The following is an 18,441-nucleotide window of genomic DNA, read 5'->3' on the forward strand; positions in this document are numbered from 1 at the left end:
CCAATTGGATTCACGGAGGGTATTACGGACCATGGTAAACATTTCGGCGATTTTTTTTCCGGACGAAAATAAATCTAAAAATTCCAAAATTTAAGGCTAATATCCACTTTTTTTTAGATAGTTTGAAGGTTTCCGGGTTCGGTGTCAAAAAGCCTTGAGATTTTAGGAGATACATCTCGGGGTCATATAATGTCGTTTGGAACCATATATGATCATTATATGTTGTCATAAATGTTCGTAATAGGCTTGAGTTAAGAAATCGGTGCAAGTTGTAAAGCGGTATATTGTGTTCCATGAATAAAAATACACATCTGCAGGTCAAAGAGCCCTATCGTTCCCCCCAGGCAACCCAACGTTAATATCATTTCTTGCAAAAATCCCAAACCGAAAACAACTATCACTTAGGACATCACGAACAACATTATACCGATGTTGAATGCCGATGTTGTTATTGATATTGTAGTTATTATTGTTATTGTTTTGGGTGTACTCCAATGAGAATATTCTAATCACTAAATGCACTGTTGGAGTCTCGGGCTGCATGCTGGGATCTCGGGCTGAACAATTGGAGCCTCTGTTTGCACCACTGGAGGACCAGCAAGAGAGAGAATGTAAAGTGCCCCCGGGAGTGGTTTTGAGGAACCCCGTGAAGCGGGATCGATTTTTTTAAGAGCCAGGTTTATTAGTCAAATGACTCGGAGGGTGTCATTCCACATAACTAACCCCCAAGAGATGGAGCGTTGTAGAGATGGCGGTTCTAAGACTTTAAGGAGACATTGATTTTTGGCATGATGCATCTTTTCCTTCTTGTTAGATTGCTTCGGAATGAAAAATCTGGCTACCAAGATAAATATCTTGGTTGTTCTAGTTTAAAAAATCTTGACTTTTCAGGCTGAAAATATCGATCGCCTTACTGAAAAATCTTCCTTCTTCTGACCGAAAGCTTTGATCGCCCCGCTGAAAATTCTGATGCACTACAAAAATTCTAAATTTTCTTCGAAAGAAGCTTACCACCTCCTTGAAAATTCTTATTTTTCTGTTGAAATTGTTGATTGCTCTGTTTGAAATTTGTGATTATATTTAATGTTTTAATTTGAACGTTGAATTTTCTACAAGTCTTGAATTTTCTGCTAAAAATCTCTGACATTTTTGCTGAAATGTTTAACTGCTCCAGCAAGAATTCAGAATTATTAATTCGTCCATCCTCCCATATATAATAATAATAATAATAATAATAATAATAATAATAATAATAAAACCTCCATTAAATGCATATGTAACTTTGAAGTATTATTTATGAGATATTAAATATTTTAAAATTGCACATAATATTTAACAGATATAGTAATAATAATTACAATACAAATTTCAACATGAACTTATGTTACTACACATCCATAACCTTTGAAGGTGCACCCCTGCCCTATTGCCAAATCTGCAAAGTTTACAATTAACTGACACATTAATTAATTAATACGAGCACTAAATTTTAGTTAGCAATTCAATAACGAGTAACTGATTAAGGAAGAGATTAAGTATCATTACTAGATGCCATGAATATAAGTAGTAACCCAAATATAAATAGCTTCATATATTTGAGGGACACCATTCTAATAATGGATCGATCTATTTTGGATTTAAAATTTTGTTTGAGTGATTAGCTTACCATAAACTTCTATTCTATTTATAATATCTTTTCTAATGAAACGTGAGCTTACGTATATATCAACAAAAACTTTTGTATATATCCGGTTTACACTAATATTAGTGTACATCGAGTAGTATAAGGGTAACTTTTAGCTAATTTTAGGGTAACTTTTTGTTTTTTTTTGGGTAACTTTAAACATAATACAATTTTTATATAAATCAACAACAAGAAAAGTTTTATAAAGGTAATTTAATTACATTCAATCACTAATAATTGATTTTTAGTCATTTAAAATGTGATTCTTTACTAATAAAGCGTAGATAATTTTTATTTAAATTAAGCTACTTTAACGCATATTGGGGTAACTTTTATTCATTTTAGGGGTAACTTTTAATCACTTTAGGTTATTTTTATAATGGATGTACAATAATTATTGTACACCCGATTTTTTTAAGAGTTTGTGATATATCAATTGTACAACAGTACAAGACACAATTAAAGAAAGCTGCTAATTAAACTTCGATTGGTTTTATTAAATTGCGAGTATCATATATACACGCAAGATGAAGCTAGACTGACGTATTAAACCTCATCTTATTAGCGACGCCGTCTTATTTAAACGTCTTAGGCAGTTGGCACACTGTATTTTGGAAAATGAATGTTCTGCCGTCATTTCCTTTTCAATTCTCAACATTACCTCAAGTCAAAAACGAAAAACTCCTCTTTCAAAAACACACACACACACAAAAAAGTTCATATGAGATACTCGAGTATATTATACTCCCTCCTTCCCTTTTAGTTTGTCACTTTTAAAGGAAAATTACGAGAATTAAGGATGAAAATGTCAAGTAATTGAAAGAATATGAAAACGTAAAATTTTCAATTAATAAACTACTAAAGTGAATAGAAAAGAGACATTTTCAATTATAAAATAATTAAAATATATGGGAAAAATTAATGGATAGATTTAAGAGTGTAAAACATTACATTAGTCCAAAGTTAGACACAATTTTTATGGCAAACTAGGTTAGGTCACGTGCCATGCACGGTTATTTTTAATAATTGTTTCATATTAATACTACATTTAGTTATAAAATAAAAATTTGTTTAAAATATTATGCTTAATTTATGAAAGAGTCTATTAGCTAGTATATTCTCTTTAAAACTACTTTTGCCTACACATACCTCTATGTGCTCCCGGGGGTATGTAAAAGGTGATAATTAGCCACTGCCCATTGGCAAGACATGATTTTAAAAATATGCATTTGTTAATATGCATATATTTTTGTATATATTTGATTTCACTAAATGAATTTATTAAAACGTAGGACATTAAAAATTATGTTAATAATTTTTTTTTCTTTTCTTTTTTGCTTAAATTTAAAGTTGTTATTTTTTTTTTGGAAGGATAAATCAAATCTTTTATTTTAAGTAATTTTTTAATATTTGATATTCGAATTACTTTCTTGGAGCTTTTAATATATAATTAAATTAAAATGAAAATAAAAATAGAATCCTTCTAGTAATATTTGACACAAATTCTATAAAAAAAATCTATTTTTTTTATATAGTTGATAATATATTATGGAAATATACATCAAATCTTTTAATTGTGTATAAATTTGTTATCTTTTATTTATGTATTGTATAAGATTTGTTTCCAAAATATTTTTTTAATAAAAAAAAAAACTAAGGACACACCAGAAAATGACACGTGTCATTGTTGGTGTGTCTTTTAGTATATAGTTATTGATTGATGTTAGAGTAAAATAGGAAGATGACTTAATAAGGACAAAAAAAGAAAAAAAAAAAAAGAGGATATAAAAGCCTTTTTATATATCTTAATAATTATGAAGATGTGAAATATGACAAACATATAAAGGCACCTAAAATGATACTGCCTCCGATTTTTTTTTTTTGTCGCAACTTTGTAATATTTTATATTTCACAAATAATACCCAAAATTGCAACAAAAAAATTTGAAGGTAGTACATTATAACATTGGGGGTACACAAAATTAAATATACTTCCACCGTGTTAATTGCTACACGGAAAAGGCACACTAAATGCAGAGGCCATTAACTAGGAGAGAGAGAGAGAGAGAAAAGTATAGAGCGATGACGGGAGGGATTGAAATTACGGACGGAGTAGTAAATAATTATGAGTACTCCATAGTAAATACTACCTCTGTTTTTATTTAGTTTACACGTTTTGACTTTAGCAATATTCACACATCTCCCTTTGACCGTGTTTTGTGCTTCATATGTAATGAAAAATATAGTCATGTGAGATCTTATTAGATTCGTCACGTTATATACTTTCAAAATATCAACTTTTCAAAATTTTTGCTTATCGATAATTAAGATATTAATGATTGAATAAGTGCATTGACAAATGTTACTAAAGAAACGTGTCAACTAAAAAGAAACGGAGGAAGTAACACATAATAATTAATACAAAATGAATGTAGGAGCAAATGCAATCGTTAATAAAAATCAGATGACGTAAACGAATGTTATAAAAAAAAAAAACTCTTATCACTTTAAAATCAATCATGATATGGAAAAAGTGAAATTGATGATCACATAATCCCTTTTAAATTTTTGGAAAATGTTATACATACCTAAACCTGGGCACGGGCCGGGTTGGCCCGCGTGCCGCCCGGCACGGCCCGCCGTTCGGCACAGCCCGAATTCAAGCACGGCACGACACGAAGTTCAACTCCCGTGCCACGGGCCGTGCCACGGACAGGGTTGAGAATTCCCAGGCACGGCCCGGCACGAGCACGGGCATGGCCCGCCGTGCTGGCCTGTCGTGCCGGCCCGCAGGCACGGCCCGCGGGCCAACGGTAATGTTACCGTTTATTCTAGCTCCTTAATAAGCCAAAAAAACGGCTAAAAACGGCTAGTTTTTTGCCAATTTGCTCCCCAAAAATTCTATAAATACTCACCTCCATTTCATTCCCAAATCACAAAATCACAATCTCTTCTTCTTATCTCTTATATTCTCTAAATCTCTAATAATCCTTATTTTCTTAAATTCTCTAATTATTCTCTTAAATTCTCTAATTATTTTCCTAATATCGGAAAAAATTAAAAAGTTCGTAATCGTAATTAGTGGAGCGTTGAAGCACGGTTGTAAGATCTAAACTAATCTTAAATTTATTATTGTTTTATTGTTATTATTAGAATAATCTTGTTTAATTACTATTGTTGTTAATTGTTATTGTTGTTGTTATAATTGTTGTTATTAATTATTATTATTGTTACAATTGTTGTTATTATTTATTTTTGTTGTTATTGTTATTGTTATAGTTGTTGTTATTAATATTATTGATATTTTTATTGTTAAAATTGTTGTTATTAATTATTATTATTATAGTTAACCACTTTTTATTAAAAAATTAATTGTTAATTATGGCATCGAACAACCCATCATCTAGGTCTAGGGGGAAAGGCCGACTTATCCGTAGTAGTAGTTCTAGGGAACCACCAAATACAACGAGCCCCCAAATTACGAGTCAAACCAATGACCCCATTTACTTCCCCCCGGGCTATGAGCCATTTACTTGCCATTGGGTAGATGATCAATGGATGTTACAAAAAAGAATAATACATTTCAAAATGCTGGAATACCCACACACCGGCATTAACATTGCTCGCCATTTAATGCAAGCAATAGACGAATACAACCTTCGAGATAAAATGATGTCTATGACTTTTGATAATGCAACCTCTATGACATACACAACTAATCTTATCAAACAAAACTTAACCGATGTACTATTAGACGGTGAAGTTCTTCATACTAGATGTGTTTGCCATGTACTTAACTTATGTGTACAGGATGGAGTACGGGCAATTGGCCCATACTACAGCAAAATCAGAGATGCTATTATGTCTATTAATAGCTCTAACATGAGATACCAAGAATGGAAGAGTTTTCTAAAACAACAAAAGATAAGGGTAATAAAAATTAGAACCGATTGCCCAACTAGGTGGAATTCCACCTATGACATGTTAACAAAGGCAATTGAGTACAAGGGCCCGTTAACATTATTTTACAACCAAAAATTTCCACAAAATGCTTTGTATGATGATGATTGGAATAACTGTGAAAGATATATGCAATTTTTACAGTTATTATATAACATGACGTATTGTTTTTCTACTGTTTACAATCCTTGTGCTCAAAACTTTCTTTCTAATGCATGCTTACTCGCCCAACTTTTCGCTGATCATCGCCATCAAAGTGATTATGATCAGTATCTTCCAGCAATGGAAAAAAAGTGGCGTAAATATTATAATGAAAACACATTTATGTTAGTTGACATTTACTTTCAATGCATGTTTCTTGACGATGATGTAGAAAACTATAAGACTAATGTGAAGGATCAGTTTTTTGCTTTATATAGAGTCTATGAAGCCAAATATGGCACCGTTCCTCGCTCAGGGCCTTCCCAACCATCCAAAAACGTAAGTAAGAAGGCCAAACATTTATTTTCACAAGCTACTAACTTGATTTCAAGGTTTTCAGGTGATTCATCAATCAGGAGAACGCAAAGCGACGTCTCGGAGTTGCAGATGTACCTGAGTTACGACTTCACCAAAGGCATGGACGACGATGAGATAAACAGCCTCGACCTCCTTGCATGGTGGAAACAACAAAGCTCGAAGCATCCAACTTTGGCGGCAATGGCACGAGACATTCTTGCTATCCAAGTTTCCTCCGTCGCCTCCGAACGAGCTTTCAGCGCATCCGGAAGGGTTTTAGACGATAGAAGAACAAGTCTAAAACCCGAAACACTAGAAATGTGCGTGTGTTTCAAAGATTGGTTGGATGCGGAAAATCGCTCACAAGACCGTTCTTACGACCACAACGACAACGAAGAAGGAACCTCCGCTTCCGGTTCGGGTTCGGCTAGTTCCCAATCTATGCAACTAGCCGATGACCTTGAAGGCGAAGGCGAAGACGAAGACGAGCAAGAAGAAGGAGAAGAAGAATAGACAATTATTGTATATTGTACGATTTTAAAAATATCAATTTTATCATTTTCCAATTTTTGTTTAATACCATCATTGTATGATTTTTATCATTGTTATCATTGTACAATTTTCTCAACTCAAATAATAATAATATAAAGTACGCATTATTCACGTCCAAAGTCCAATTTGCCTTTTTTCCCCGTTTTGTTACAATTTGTAAATTCATATTAAAATAAAATAAAATTATACCAATTACTAATAAATCATAAACATTAAATTTTAAAGTAATAGTATAAAGTAAATATATAAATATAAATATTGAATATACAAATTATAAAACATAAATATTCAACTTATAATTATAAAATTCATAACTTATATACATTATAAACTTATTAATTTATAATGTTGTCATAAAAAAATAAAAAAAGAAAAAAAAAATTATTTGAAAACTGCACCAGCCCGCAGTCCGGCACGTGGCCGGCACGGCACGAGCCCGCCAGGCACGAGGGTCGTGCCGTGCCGTGGGCTGGCCTGTGAAAATGGTCGGCACGGCACGACACGAAATCTTGGGCCCGCCGGCACGACGGGCACGACACGAACCAGCCCGTGACCCGCGACGGCCCGGCCCGGCACGGTGCCCAGGTTTATACATACCCCTTAGGGCTACATATAAGCATTAAATTTACACTTGAAAATCGTAAAAAGTTAAGAAATCATCAAAATATAAACACTAATAACACTTATTTACGCGTATTTTTGTCACGAATTCCTAATTTTATACATTTTTCAAAAGTATATTTAATGCTTATATATAGCCCTTAGGGCTACATATAACATTACCCTAATTACAAGTACTTTGTATTATAAGTACAAAATACTATTTTATTGTACTCCTTATTATTAATTACAATAATATTTATTTTTACACATTAATTACAATAATTATACTTGTATTAATTATTGTTGTATTATATTATCAATTGAAATTGTTCGGAAGGTCTGAGATACAGAGTAATCAAATCTGAGAGTCAATTGGCCAATTGGGACCCTCTTATGCCAAACCTAATCACTAAAGAGTAAAGATATTCCCATCCTTTATAAATTGATACCTATAAAAATCAAAATCCTCACATCACTCAACTGTCTTCTACAAACTCACAACATACACAATAATCCAAACCTATTCACAAGAAGCAAAAAATGCAAGAAACAAACCAAAAACCCCACGTAGTAGTAATCCCAAGTCCAGGGATGGGCCACCTTATCCCCGTCGTCGAATTCGCCAAGCTCCTCCACCACCACCACCACTTCTCAATCTCGCTTCTCCTCCCATCTTCATCTCCACCCACCACCGCGCAAACCACCTTCCTCTCGGCCTTACCTCCTGCCATCTCCCTTACGTTTCTCCCTCGTGTCGACTCCTCTCTAATACCTTCTAATGTAGCCCATGAAGTCACCATTCATCTGACTCATTTCCATTGTCTTTCCCACGTTCGTTCAGCCCTCTCTTCACTCACCAATGTTGTTGCTCTCGTTACTGATCTTTTTGGTACCGACTACTTTGATGTTGCACGAGAGTTTAACGTCCCGCCTTACATGTACTTCACTACTAATGCGTTCTGCTTACTGTCGTTTTTCCACATGCCTAAGTTGCATGAAACGGTGTCGTGTGAGTATAGGGATATGGTCGAACCCTTGGTTTTACCCGGGTGTGTGCCGCTCTATGGTAAGGATTTTGTTGATCCTGCTCGAGACCGTCAAGATGAGGCATATCGAGTGTTTCTTTATCAGATCAAGAGGTATGTTTTAGCTGAGGGAATTTTTGAAAACACGTTCTTAGACCTTGAACCGGGTGCTATTCATGCCTTGAAAACCGAGGATCCGAACAGGCCTGAAATTTACCCGGTCGGACCAATCATCAAGTCTGATTTGGGTGGGGAGGCCAACGAGGGGTTAGAGTGTTTGAGTTGGTTGGACCAGCAACCACCAGGTTCGGTTTTGTTTGTTTGTTTTGGGAGTGGAGGGACTTTATCTAATGAGCAGATTAATGAGTTAGCTATTGGGTTAGAAAATAGTGGGCAAAGGTTTTTGTGGGTGGTTAGGGCTCCTAGTAACTCTAGTCAAGATTCATTTTTTACCCAAGGTAGTGACAAAGATGATTCATTTGGTTTCCTCCCAAAGGGATGCTTGGATAGGATCAAGAATCGTGGCCTTTTAGTCCCATCTTGGGCCCCCCAACTAAAGGTTTTGAGCCACAAGTCTACGGGTGGGTTCCTGAGTCATTGTGGGTGGAACTCGACTTTAGAGAGTATCGTCTATGGGCTGCCTATGATTGCTTGGCCACTCTATGCAGAGCAAAGGATGAGCGCCGTGTTGCTTAATGAAGGGATCAAGGTGGCATTACGGCCTAAGGCAAAAGAAAGTGGAGTTGTCGAAGCAGACGAGATAGCTAGAGTTGTCAAGGAGTTGATGGAAGGTGGAGAAGGGAAGAAAGCAAGGGAGAAGATGAAGGAATTGAGTGAATAAGCAAGAAAGACTAGAAGTGAAGATGGTGATTCAACAAGAATTCTTAGCCAAGTAGCTCAGAAATGGAGTCAAAAGTAGGTAAGAGTCTAAAACTTATTGGAGAACATTTTACATATGCAACTTTTGTTTGTTGTTTACCGACGACTCGAGGGCGACGACTACCTTTTACTGTATTTGATAAGGAATAAAGTTGGTTTGTACTGTAATCTGTAACTAGTTTTATTATTAGGGCAATGAGATTTCTTTGTCTGGATGAAATTGAAAAAAGCATTAAATATTGGTTTGTTGTATTACAATCATCCTATTCATATTTGCCATGTGATATGGCGAGTGATACAGTTGGAAATAATGAATATACTCCGTATTTCACATTGAACCAACCCCACCCACATGGAACAATAAAAATGGCTAAAAAAATGCTAATTTTCAAGGGAAACGTAGCTACCCCTACAGGATTGCTACTTTTGCCGGAACTCGGCAAATAAGTTACAGTTGAAAACAACCAATCAACGTATAATTTTATCATAAATTCCTATAATAAAATCAATATACTACATATAATTTATTTTTTTTAAATCATAAGTAATGCTTATTATTAGCCCTTAGGAAAGTACATAATCCATATCTTAATTGTTTTTATATATGAGAAGAAATTATAGATATCAAATTATCGATAAATTGTGAACAAGAAGTAGCTTAGACTCTTACCATATCAGAAAGCACAGACTCCGTACCATCCAATCAAAACCACCCTCACAATAGGCAAGAAGGCAACAGCCATTAATTCAGCAAAAAACCCAGAGTAAAAAATGGGGATAATAGACATTGTAAGGCAGCCATAGGGTAGAGTACTAAAAGACCAGTAGTAGTGTTAAAGGAAGGTGCTGCTGCAAGAATCTTTGCATCCAGCCTAGCCCAGACCTAAAGCCTTGGCAACCCTGCAATGAATCCAGGATCCACCTCCACCATGATAAAGACATACATGACGCTGAGGGTTACACCTTACACGGGGAGGGAGAATGCACCTTCGGAATTCAAGACAATTATAAGGAACATCACGCAGTTAGGCCACGTAATTCAACTCTTGCAAAATATTGAAGAGCACATTAGTTAGCTACTACTGCTAGGAAGTAGTTAAGTGGATTCTCATATCCAAATTGTCTCCCATGATTTGCAAATTGAATTTGTAAAATACCATACCAGGAATGATTAAAGAATTTTAAATACAAAATTGATGACATCTGACATAATTTTAAATACACAATTAGTGACATCTGACATATTTTAAATACAAAATTAGTGACAAATCTGACAATAGAACTGAAAATTTTTAAGTTATCTTCTTTAACTTTATAATAAATGGAATAGCTAAGTTTAATAATTGATCAAGTATATAAGAACTCTTCCTGAAGAGAATACTTACAAAAAGATTAAAGATAGAAATGGAAGGACAGCAGCAACTCCCTCAACCTAGAGTAGTTATACTTCCAAGCTTAGGCATAGGCCATATTATCCCACTTGTTGAATTCGCCAAACTCCTCGTCTCCCATTTCAGCTTCTCTGTCACTCTCTTACTTCCTCCCACTGAAGCTAAACTCTCCTTCCTTGACTCCCTTCCTAAGCTCATCTCCTACTCCTTCCTCCCTCCCCTAAACCCAACTCATATACCTCAAGATGCGACCCAAGACTACACCATCTCCCTCACCCACTTCCACTCTCTCTCCTCCATCCGGTCTGTATTAAGTTCTCTGGTCCAACAAGCCCAGGTTGTTGCCCTTGTAACTGATTTATTTGGCACTGATCTCTTTGATGTTGCAAGGGAGCTTAATATTCCCCCCTATTTGTTTTTCACTTCATCGGCAATGACTTTATTGTTTGCCTTTCATTTGCCAAAGTTAGACACAATGATAGAGTGTGAGTACAGGGATATGCCTGAACCGTTGATTTTGCCTGGGTGTGTGCCACTCCATGGAAAAGACTTCGCGGAGTCCACTCAGAATCGTAAAGATGATAGCTACAGGGTGGTGCTTCATCATATGAAGCAATATATGAGGGCTGAGGGAATATTTGTCAATTCTTTTCTAGATCTGGAGCCGGGTGCTATACATGCTTTCCAAACTGAAGACCCAGATTGGCCTCCAGTTTACCCGATCGGGCCAATAATTCAATCAAGTTCAGGTCTGGTTGAGGATGGAGCAGAGTGCTTGATGTGGTTGGACCAGCAGCCACCCCGATCAGTTGTATTTGTGTAGTTTGGAAGTGGGGGGACTTTGTCGTGTGAGCAATTTAATGAACTGGCCACTGGACTTGAGGGAAGTGGGCATAAGTTCTTATGGGTTGTTAAAAACCCCGACAAGAAGTGCTCTTTAGGGTCAACAATCAGCGCTAGAAAACAAGAAAATCAATATGAGTTCCTACCCAAAGGATTTGTTGAAAGAATTAAGGATCTCGGTCTATTGGTCCCATCTTGGGCGCCACAAATTGAGATATTGAGCCATAAAGCAATAGGAGGATTCTTGACTCATTGTGGATGGAACTCGATTCTTGAAAGCATAGTTCATGGGGTACCCTTAATTGCATGGCCACTCTATGCTGAGCAAAAGATGAATGTGGTTATGTTGACTGAAGGGCTTAAGGTGGCTCTAAGGCCTAATACAAACAAACATGGTCTTGTTGAGGCTGAAGAAATTGTTAAAGTTGTTAAGGATTTAATGGAGGGTGAAGAAGGAAAGATTGCTTACAACAGGATGAAGAAAATAAGTGATTTAGCTAAAAAGGCTACAAGTGAAAATGGGGATTCCATGAAGTTGCTTGGTGAAACCACTCTCACTTGGCGTGTTTTGGATAGGCAAAGTTCATCAAATAGTAACAAAGTCTAAATTCCAAAAAAGAGGTGATAATAGATGAGGTAATAGTGGTACCCTCATTTTACACAACTCCGTACTTCCTCCCCCATTGGCCACTACCACAGCGCACTGCCTCTCATCTCTTTATTTGCCTCCAACCCTAATCCAAACATGCCCATTTATTTTCTTTTTTATTGTATTACCGCTTAGGAGAGATACAAAGAATGACTTGTCAGGCAATGTCTCAACATGTATTAGTTGTTTGAAGTTTGAATTAAATTTACCAATTTTCACAAATTTCATAGTACTAAACAGCTTATTCTAACCCCTTATTTTAAGTTAAACAAGGATTTCACCAAAGGGAGTCCTCATAATCAGTTCATCATCAGCAGTTTCTATGCATCATTCAAAGTAACAGCATCTTAAGAAATTCAATGACAAGTTTGTTCGAACATCTAAAATAGTGTATAACTAATTGACAGCCCTCAAAACCTCCCATTTTCCAGGGCCTCTTATTTCATGTTATTTGGTCCAGTGCTTGGAGTAGAAAAAGGTTTCAATAGAAACTCACATATCAACACAACTCACACAAGATAAGAATGAAACTACGCTTGACTAAGTGTCTACAATAGAACAAAGCACCCCAAAACTTTATGCCTATAAACATGCAAACATCTTACAATCACACAGTGAAAAATAATTACTTCGTAAACATGAGCGAAAAAAAGGAGATGCGATGAAAAGGCAAGGGTAAAACGGCAAAATGATTCAACAAGGCACTTTTCATTTATAATTTTGAAGGGATGACATGTCAAATGATTTCAATAATCACAAAGCAAATCTTATTCGAATATAAAACCACTTCTTAGACGACCAAGCATTTAACCATCAGTCCTAACTCACAAGATAAACTGAAAAACATGAGGAAAAAACTCAGAACATTCTTAGCACAAAACTTACAAAACAGATCTACTGTGATGAAGACTCGTTCTGTTTCTTTGGCACTGGCTTCATGAGAGGATCCTAAATTTACAAAACCATGGATAAGCAAAATAATAACATGAAATGGTCAATCATCATAAACAGTTTATGAAATAAGGATGCTTCAAACATTCCAAGAATTTCATCCACTATATTTAATAAGCATCCAAGAAAACTAGCAAGCTACTCTCCCCTGATCCCACAAAGAGAACCTGAATCTCTAGTCATCTAAAGATCTTAACAAATTAAGTCACCATTATTCTTGAGTAATGTCTCATTGTCTCATACTAGATTAGAGTATTCACAAAGGAATCTGTTTCCTAGCGGTTTCCATAAAAATCAAAAGAATCCTACACATGAAGCAACAAACACTTAACCCCAGTTCTTTTGAGACACAAGAGTATAAGGTGTCATATGTTAGAAAAATAGTTTTTTTTAGTCTAGATCCTATGAATCCGTTAAAACAAAAAAAAGGCCTGGCGAGGGACGGATTAGGCCAGGCCGTGGGAATGGATAAATATCCAAACAATCGTCTGGCTTTAAAGTTAAGAAGATGTCAAACCAATGTTAGAAACCAATCATCCGGAGGACTATTCCTAAAACAATGCTGCCATTGAAAAATGTAAAACTTAACTACCCTAGAAACATCATAACCTACAGAATTGGATACCACACTACCCAAAACCATTATTTGCCTCAGTTAAGCGATAGTTTTAGCTTAAAAGATTCGCAAGAACGAAAAGAAGGCAAACAATAGAGAGCAAACTGAAGTGAATTTGAAACTCTTTATTAATGATTTATGCCGAGGCCAATGCCAACATAGGAAAAACGATGACATCGAAAACCCTCAGCTTAAGTATTTATCTCGAATTCGCCTTAATTATTCAGTCTACTCATCAGTCATCATAGTCAGTTTATTATAATTAAAATGATGTCTAGCTTAACCATCCAACCACAAATAATATAACATCAAGCAGAATCAAAATCAAACCATAATCAAAATCAAAATCAAAACCGAAAGGGAAAGCAAAAGGATTAGGTAGAAGAATGTCGAACCTCGCGAACAAAGAGGAGATTGCCGATGACAACGGCGCCAACAATGCCACTGGTGATCACCGCAGTGCTGGTCAACAGACTCCACTTTCTGTATATCATCTTGTTTCCGAAAATTCTCTTTCTTCTTTCTCCTTTTATATTCATCAAAAAAAAGGAAGAAAAAACATTAATTATGTGATCACCAGAATCTGGAAATACTTACCGAAATTCCCAGAAAAGATTCAAATAGGAGTAAATACTTATTCAACTCAGCACATTCAACTTAAATCTAAATTTGGTAAATTAATTGATTAATTTGATAACAAACGCTAAATTGCTCAACTAAATTGCCAGAAATTGAAATCAAGTAAACCAAAACCTAAATTACACTAATATATAATCAATACAAATGAACATAGCTTAATCTAAAATAATTAGTAGGGGAAATAGAACGGAATAAAGAAATTGAAGAGAAATTACCAGAATATGAAGATGAACGAAAAATTTGGGGGAAATAGAAAACTTTAATCGAAATTCAAGGAAACTCAAAATTGGAGAAGATTTGATGATGGAAGACAGTGAGATTAGGAACGAATCCCATTGACGAAAACTCCAACTCCAACTCCAAATTTACAATTATGGGCTTTGGTTTAGATATTACCCACTTACCCAGGCCTTGGCTTAAACCCAAACTTAGAAATCTATTTCGTAAACATTTTTCCTTTTTTTTTTTTTTTTTTTTTTTTGGAAATAGGGCATAGGCCTGGCAACGGGTCGTTCAGGTCAGGTCATTTCAAGTCGGGTCGCTTTTGGGTTAGTAAATATTCGGGTTGATTTTGGGTTGAGTCTGGTTAATCTGAATCTGCATAAAATCGAAAAATAAAATAGACGGGTAAATTGTTAATAGGAAATGTCATTCTTGGTTTCACTTTTAGTATATAGTTATTGATGATTCTGGACTTATAACAGATTTTAGAACTATATTCAATACTATATCAATTATACACAACAATAGAACGATGGTACTTTGTACATATCACAAAATAAAAATAAAATAGCCCAAAGTCATTAATCCTCTTTGTTTACTCCTATAGTCCTATGTATGATCCTTGATTTAAGAATACTAATTAATCTATCAGTAATAATTTATTTTAGTTGACTTAGCTTATTAACACAAAATAAATTTGCAAGTTGCCCTAAGAAGACATCGTGTAATCGTGTATTATGAATACATATAGCATTGCATAATTAAATGAGAAGACAATTTAACACTAGTGTTTTTTTTTTTTTCCGAACAATTTAATAACACTAAATAGTTGCCTACATTATCACCATAAAATCTAACATTATTCAACCCATTATACATTATTACATACTCATTCCATTTTTTGTTAGTTCAAAACTAACTTAAAACAATGGAACAAAAACAACTAAATGTTGCAATAATCTCAAGTCCTGGGATAGGACATCTGATTTCATTCGTTGAGTTAGCTAAAATCTTAATCTCACGTTTCAACTTCACCATTACACTTATACTACCTTCTAGGGTCAATGATCAACCTAGTGAAGCACAAAGTTCCTTGCTTTCTTCCCTCCCAAATGCCATTTCCTACGTCTACCTCCCTCCAATTGACCTCTCCCACGTAGAGACCGACGACCTCGATGTCGTTATCTCCCTCGTTGTCGTCCACTCAGTTCCGTTTATTCGGGATGCTTTGTCCGCCCTCCCACGCCTTGTCGCGGTTGTTACTGATCTTTTTGGTACCCCGGTGTATGACGTTGCTAGGGAGCTAGGAGTTCCGCCTTACTTGTATTTTTTTACTAATGCTATGTATTTGCTATTTCTTTTTCACTTACCTAAGTTGCATGAAACGGTGTCGTGTGAGTTTCGTGATATGGTTGACCCGGTTATTTTACCCGGGTGCGTACCGATCCATGGTAAAGATTTTGAGGATGGGCTTCAAGACCGTAAGAGTGAGGCTTATTCTTGGATTTTTTACCATCTAAAGAGGTATGGTTTGGTAGAGGGGATTTTGATCAACACTTTTTTGGATCTTGAGCCTGGGGCTATCCGGGGTTTGCAAACCGAGGATCCGAATAGACCCCCGGTTTATCCGATTGGACCGATAGTGAGATCGGGTATGGATATGGGTTGTAAGGTGGGTGGGTTGGAGTGTTTAAGATGGTTGGATCAACAACCATCTAGGTCAGTTTTGTTTGTATCATTTGGGAGTGGGGGGACTTTGTCTTATGACCAACTTAGTGAATTAGCAATTGGGCTGGAGAAAAGTGGGGTGAGGTTTTTGTGGGTTGTTAAAGGCCCAAATGAAGAATCGTCTTTTGGGTCATACTACAATGGCCATGATCAAGATGAATCTTTTGGGTTCTTGCCTAATGGGTTTGTCAATCGGACCAAGGACCGTGGACTTTTAATCTCGTCATGGGCCCCACAAATCGAGGTGCTAAGTCACAAGTCAACGGGTGGGTTTTTGACTCATTGTGGGTGGAACTCGATTTTAGAGAGTGTAATTCATGTTATGCCTTTAATTGCATGGCCCCTCTATGCGGAGCAAAACATGAATGCAACTATACTCGAGGAAGGACTAGAGGTGGCACTAAGGCCTGAGATCAACAAGCATGGTATAGTTGAAGCGGATCGTGTTGCTAAAGTTGTCAAAGAGTTGATGTTAGGTGCAAATGGGAGGAGGATTCGTAATCTAATGAAAGAATTGAGTGATTGTGCTAAAAGAGCTATTAGTGAAACCGGAGATTCCACAAAATCGTTAAACGATGTTGCTTCTGAATGGATGTTGGCAAAGGCCAAGGAATGTTCCAACATATGAATTTGATGCTGTAAGATCTATTTTTGTGATGCGATTCTTCACATATAAACTTATTTTATTACCTTAATATGTCGGAGAGTTTGAGATCAAGTGCTACTAATGTATACTTTGTGGTTCAAATTACTTGCTTTAATTACTTTTTCACAAGTTTTTGTATCCTACTTTTTTCTTTACAGATTTTGATCTCACACTAACCTACAAAGTAAGAATATATAATTTTTCTATTGACTTTATCACGTTTTTACAAAATTATTACTCCTTATGTCTTTATACAAACCTCATTCTTGAGAGTGATGATTAAGGCCTTGTTCGGCAAATGGTTGTTGGCGGTTGACTGGTTCACTTGGCTTGTTTGATCAGCTGAAATGTTTGGTTATTTATAACGGCTTTTGAAATTGGTTGTTTATAAAAGTGTTTGATTTAGTTGTTAGCTGTTCATTAGATAATTTGTGGGCCAACAAGCTAAAAGCCAAAAAATAAAACTACTCATAGCAGCGTTTTCATTTTTTCGCTGAATGCAAAGTCAATTATCAAACACTTGTAAAAATACAGACTCCTATATAGTTTTGCAAATGAGGGCAGTAGAGAAAAAGAAAAAAGAGAGTCGTGTGATGAAAGAGATGGAGATAATTTATTAACTAAAATGAAAATTGATGCATTTAATAAAAAAAACTCCCCCTATTTAAAAATTGATACTCCACTTCTAAAAATGAACGAAGATGGTATTTATCTTGGTAAGAAATAAGGGTATGTTTTCTTCAGCTTCAATCATTTCATTTCATTTCCTAATTTCTTTCTCTCATAAACAATTCATTTCATTTCAATTCAGTTCAACTCAATTCAGTTTAATTCATCATCTCTAATAAAATTAGTTCACCTTAGTTCAATGAATCAGAATAGACCCTAACTTACGTAGTACCAGTATATTTAATTTTATGCATGGTAAAGAGGGAAGTTAGCGGGAGGAAAGGAGGATGATATGAGAAAAACAACACATGGAATATATGCAGGTAGCCAGGATCATCATACACATACGGTCAAGTACACAAAACTACAAAAGACTCCCCCACACCTTCTAGAATCCCTCACATCAGTGTTGTATTGCGTCATTCAAGGATCATCATTACGTCACCTACTCACTTTTGTCTATTGTTGTCAACATACCAAGATGAAACCAAAACTCATATGGACTATCAAATAATTGTTCCCTTAATACTTTAGCTATTTTAATTTCATACAATTCATATGAAACACTTAGGGCCGATTCTCCTACGATTATTTTCACTTCAGTTTAGCTCTTATAAGTTCAGTTTAGTTCAGCTCTAATAAGTTCAGTTCAGTTCATTTCAGCTTAATTTCCTTCTCTTATAAAATATTTATTTCAGTTCAGTTCAGTTCAGTTCATTTCAGTCAATGAGAACAGACCCTAAGCAAATTAAAGTATGCTAAATAAAAGTTTGAATATATACTTTGTATGAGAGTATAGTAGAAACAATGTCCAATTTTATAATCTTAATAAATTTCTATATAACATTATTTATTTTCATTTGGGTTATTTTTGCTATAACTTGGTC

At 35.5% G+C, this 18,441-nt stretch overlaps 3 protein-coding genes and 1 long non-coding RNA gene across 5 annotated transcripts; 3 read left to right on the forward strand and 1 right to left on the reverse strand.

The window, feature by feature from the left end:
* Window positions 1-1,223: 1,223 nt before the first annotated feature.
* On the reverse strand, window positions 1,224-14,690 carry LOC110714045. Of its 2 annotated transcripts, none has more exons than XR_002510099.1 (4): window positions 14,505-14,689; window positions 14,046-14,176; window positions 12,969-13,031; window positions 1,224-1,435 (listed from the first exon to the last, which is right to left on the reverse strand). It is a non-coding gene; the product is annotated as an uncharacterized LOC110714045 (long non-coding RNA). The 2 variants fall into 2 exon arrangements; XR_002510100.1 differs by lacking the exon at window positions 1,224-1,435 and adding an exon at window positions 10,169-10,187 and having other exon boundaries at window positions 14,505-14,690.
* LOC110714043 (hydroquinone glucosyltransferase-like) lies at window positions 7,541-9,437 on the forward strand. The gene has a single exon (XM_021892505.1). The coding sequence runs from the start codon at window positions 7,837-7,839 to the stop codon at window positions 9,160-9,162; it is 1,326 nt and encodes a 441-aa protein (XP_021748197.1). The 5' UTR covers window positions 7,541-7,836; the 3' UTR covers window positions 9,163-9,437.
* LOC110714044 (hydroquinone glucosyltransferase-like) lies at window positions 10,216-12,925 on the forward strand. The gene has a single exon (XM_021892506.1). It carries the CDS (start codon window positions 10,605-10,607, stop codon window positions 11,412-11,414), a length of 810 nt encoding a protein of 269 aa, XP_021748198.1. The 5' UTR covers window positions 10,216-10,604; the 3' UTR covers window positions 11,415-12,925.
* A 546-nt stretch (window positions 14,691-15,236) lies between the features above and the next one.
* LOC110714266 (hydroquinone glucosyltransferase-like) lies at window positions 15,237-17,053 on the forward strand. The gene has a single exon (XM_021892765.1). The coding sequence runs from the start codon at window positions 15,440-15,442 to the stop codon at window positions 16,865-16,867; it is 1,428 nt and encodes a 475-aa protein (XP_021748457.1). The 5' UTR covers window positions 15,237-15,439; the 3' UTR covers window positions 16,868-17,053.
* The last annotated feature ends 1,388 nt before the right edge of the window (window positions 17,054-18,441 follow it).

The sequence above is a fragment of the Chenopodium quinoa genome, unplaced genomic scaffold, assembly GCF_001683475.1.
Source record: "Chenopodium quinoa cultivar QQ74 unplaced genomic scaffold, ASM168347v1, whole genome shotgun sequence".
Taxonomy (NCBI): domain Eukaryota; kingdom Viridiplantae; phylum Streptophyta; class Magnoliopsida; order Caryophyllales; family Amaranthaceae; genus Chenopodium; species Chenopodium quinoa.